Below are 3,802 nucleotides of genomic sequence, written 5' to 3' on the forward strand. Positions count from 1 at the left end.
CTCACCACAGACTTCAAAGATTCAATACCTTTCTCTCTCTTCTTCTCTTGATTAGCCAAATACCTCCTGTGATTATACTCATACAAGCCCTGCTGCATCAGTTCCCCAAATTTATCCTTCACAACAACGAGCGGGTCCTTGTGAATCAATTCCGAGCCATTGTATCCTTCTCTAAGAAGCACAGTGTGAACCTGATACTTGTTGGCGACGTAGAATATGCCTGGATGTTTCAGAAGCATAGAATTTAGCCTCTCCGGCAACCCAAATTCCCTCTTGAAATGACTCAGCTTTACAATTGACAGCTTCTTCCACAGCGTCAAGGAGAGTAACTCGTGCACCAAACCAACACTTCTCTTCTCACTCTCCTTTGAACCTTCGACAAGATCCCCATGATCCTCATACGGAGATATGTAAGGAGAGGCATTAAACTCCATGAACCTCTCCCAAGGTTTGGTCCAAGTGGAAGGTAAAGAGCAAGAGAAACTAGGCTCAGAGCCACATTTGTTTGCTGCTGCTTCCACTGCAGAAACAGCCAACTCAGGCTTCCACAACAAAAGCTCGATCTCCATTGAACTCTTCCTACCACTATAATTCACTATCCGAAACACATCCGAGTACTTTGGTAGTATCCTAATAACATAATCATCAGAGAATCCAAAGCTCCGCTTAAACTCATTAAGCTTCACCACATTGAGACGCTGATTAACACTCATCATAAGCAGCTTTGCAAGCCTATCGGCCAGCACAGGCTCTTGGCTATCCTTGACAACCTCTTCTTCTTCCACAAGCGTCATCATAGGTTTAGTTAAACGACAGTAATACTCATCGTCCTCGAGATAAACATGGAAACAACAAGGGTACTTCTTAAGCCAGTTCAGGGCTTTCCCCTGCAGATCAAGAGTCTTAAACTTCTTCTGTAGAAACTTAATCGATGCAACTTGGTTGGGACACCTTAAGATAATGTTCTTGAGCCTGCTGTTAACTATCCATCTCTTGTTACGAGAGAGAGCAGATTCGAGATCAGGGTCTTTCTTCGTAGAGCAAAGTGAGAATCTTCGGATTAACAATGGAACATGCTTGGTACCCAGAATTCCAAATAAATCCCGTATCATAGCCATATCAGTTTCTGATTAGCAAACCTAATCAAAGTGAACACCTAAAGCTTCGCTCTTTATATATTGGCTTCTATTACCCAAACTCAAAAATCCAATTTTTGACGAATGCAATTGGTTTAGAACGCAAAAGCAAATAGAAAAGCCTAACCTTCAGAGCATCAGAGCACAATAGAATTCCTGAAACGGCACAAAGGAGGTGTAGTTGGATCAGAAAGGAGAAGCCTTTGAAGTCGATTCATCAGGAGAGACTCAACAACGCCACAGTTTCGACAAGAGTTAAAGAAGAGACTTGGCTTCTGAAACGCCTGGCTGGGTTATAAATATGTGATTCAAAGGAAGAAAATTTATACCCTAACTCTGCAACTTCTCTAGAGGTTNTTTGTTTATAATTATTCCCTTTGGGAAAATTAAAAAAAGGTACGAATCAAATTCCTTTTTTTTTTTTTTTTTTTTTTTTTTTTTTTTTTTTTGGGTTTGGTGTTTACTCAGTTTTGATTATTAGGATAATTACATTTTTTGCAATTGTTTTGTAAAAGTAATTTTGGTTTGTGTAAATTTATGTTGAAGATACATGAACTGACGGATTTGCCCCTCGTAGATCTGACGTTGTTTGGTTGAGTAGGAGTCAAGGAAGCTTCCTTTTGTTTCCTTTTTTTGTTAGTTCTCTTACTCCTCGACGCTCTATAATCTATATAATACCTGAGTCTCTTTCTATCTTTCTATAATTCGATATCCAAAGTTGAGAGAGTGAAACCCTAATAAGAATGGCAATAGAAAGTCGCGTTTTGTTCAACTCCTCCTCTGTTAATCTTTCTTCCACCGTAAGATCAGACGCTTCTATTTGCAACAAAGCTCTTCCCTTGAATCTGAATAAACGTAAGGCTGTTGAACCACCATGTTCGGAATCGAAGAAGAAGAAACATCAGCTCTCTCATGATATCACGGCAGAGACTAGACAAATTGATGAGCGCAAGTCTTTCGCTCCAGCGAGGACTACCCAAAAGACGAAGCAATCGGCTATACCTATGAAAGTTTCTAAAAACTATAGATCTGGGGCTCATGGAACGGGAGAGATTAAGCAAAACTTGAAGAAGCGTAAGCCTGACGACGTTCGCAAGTCTGTTCCAGAAACATCAAGGCCGCTCAAGTTGACGCTCAAGTTGAAGAAGCAGCCGCCTGCGAAAGTATCTGAAGACCCTAAAATTTGTCCAGTTTTGAAGAAGAACGCAACAGAGACTTTGGAGCTTTTCGAAATAGCAAAGAAATCTGCAGATGTGGCTAACGCAAAAGGAATTCTCGCGGCTGAAGCAGAGACTTCAATCTGCGTAGACAGTCTCGCGTTACTCATGGAATTCCCCATCTGCTCAGCAGCTTCTGAAACAAAGAGGATCATGGCGAGGCTTGAGCATCTTACAAAGCACAAAAATCGAAAAATCTGCAACTCTGCATCAGCACTTCTTCACTGTTGGAGGCAGAGTATCAGAGATCAAGAACTCAGAGAATCTAACAACAAACAAGGGAAGGGAAATTAGTAGGCTTGACACTTGACTACGTTGGTTACTTGGTTGCCTATTCTATTTTATAAATTAGAATATTGTGGTCACCACTTTTGATTGATTACATTAACCAAAACTCAAAAACTACAGTAAGTAATGTTGTGAGTTGTGAATATGTTGTAGTACGGATTTTTCTCAATCTCTTCTTGTGCTGTTCAAGTTCAGTGTGTGTTTATCTTCTGTTTATGAGAATCAATAAAATTGGAGTTTTATCTGTAAAAAATTTATGATAAACAGTATGTTGTTCCTTCAAACAATATACAGTATTGTTCTGTCATCCGTGAATGAAGGGGTTAAGTAAAATTGAACATTATTCAGTTTTGTTTGCAACTCCAAATGCTCTGTGGTCTAGATCTTTGACAATGGTTTCTGTTTCCTCTGCTTCTATCCAACACAACACCGGACATAATGCAATCTAGTGTTCAAAAAATTTGAAGATAGATCCGTGGCAGAGAGATATAACAAGTTAAGCTAATTTGAGAGGAAAAAGATTACATGAGATAACAAGCATTCAAAGATCAATTACAAAACCAAAAAATCAATCCTAACGGTTCCTGCGTTAATTTATATCTTGACGAGCCACTCCGGCTTGAAAGAAGAGATGACTTGACCTATTGTCAATCCAACCAACAGCCCAGGCCAATACCCTATAACTATTGCTTTCCAGCTCAAGCCTTCTTCTTCGTCTTCTTCCTCAGGCTCTTGTGTCAGTGGCGCATTACTTCCAAAGCAACTTTCTTCCAAAAGAAGACCACAAAGCCCTGCATTCCCTTCAAAGGAGGAATTAGATTGCCCAGTGATTTATGTTCCTTGCGGTATTTCACCTGTGAGTTGGTTATGAGCTAAACTTACATACGCCAAAAAGGAGAGGCTCCCATGTCCTTTAGGTATATTTCCTGACAGTTGGTTTCTTGAGAGGTCTAGTGACTCAAGCTACGTAACGTTTGCCAAAGACAGAGGAATATGGCCTGTGAAATGCGTTGTTTGATAAGTTGAGTGCTATGAATGCCTTTAAAGACCAATATTCCTCGATGTTTGAGCAATATCAAAGAGTCTCTCATTGTAGTGAACCTCCGGAAGAACAACTTAAAAGGAAGTCTTCCAGATATCTTCTATGATAGTGTCTTGCTT

The 3,802-nt window shown here is 40.0% G+C and overlaps 2 protein-coding genes across 5 annotated transcripts in view; one reads left to right on the forward strand and one right to left on the reverse strand.

Moving 5' to 3' along the window:
- The window catches only part of LOC104786491 (protein ROOT PRIMORDIUM DEFECTIVE 1-like), a 3,599-nt gene extending 2,113 nt beyond the window's left edge, over positions 1–1,486 (reverse strand). Inside the window, exon 1 of one of the 4 annotated variants that reach the window (XM_010511911.2) lies at positions 262–1,486. In XM_010511911.2, the coding sequence (XP_010510213.1) occupies positions 262–1,118 (857 nt within the window). In that variant the 5' untranslated portion in view covers positions 1,119–1,486. Of the gene's footprint in view, positions 1–5 lie in introns of all 4 variants that reach the window. The other 3 variants (XM_019245845.1, XM_019245844.1, XM_019245843.1) reach the window with 3 other exon arrangements.
- On the forward strand, positions 1,880–2,647 carry LOC104789118. The gene has a single exon (XM_010514861.1). It carries the CDS (start codon positions 1,880–1,882, stop codon positions 2,645–2,647), a length of 768 nt encoding a protein of 255 aa, XP_010513163.1.

This window comes from Camelina sativa, chromosome 5 (genome assembly GCF_000633955.1).
Source record: "Camelina sativa cultivar DH55 chromosome 5, Cs, whole genome shotgun sequence".
Lineage (NCBI taxonomy): Eukaryota > Viridiplantae > Streptophyta > Magnoliopsida > Brassicales > Brassicaceae > Camelina > Camelina sativa.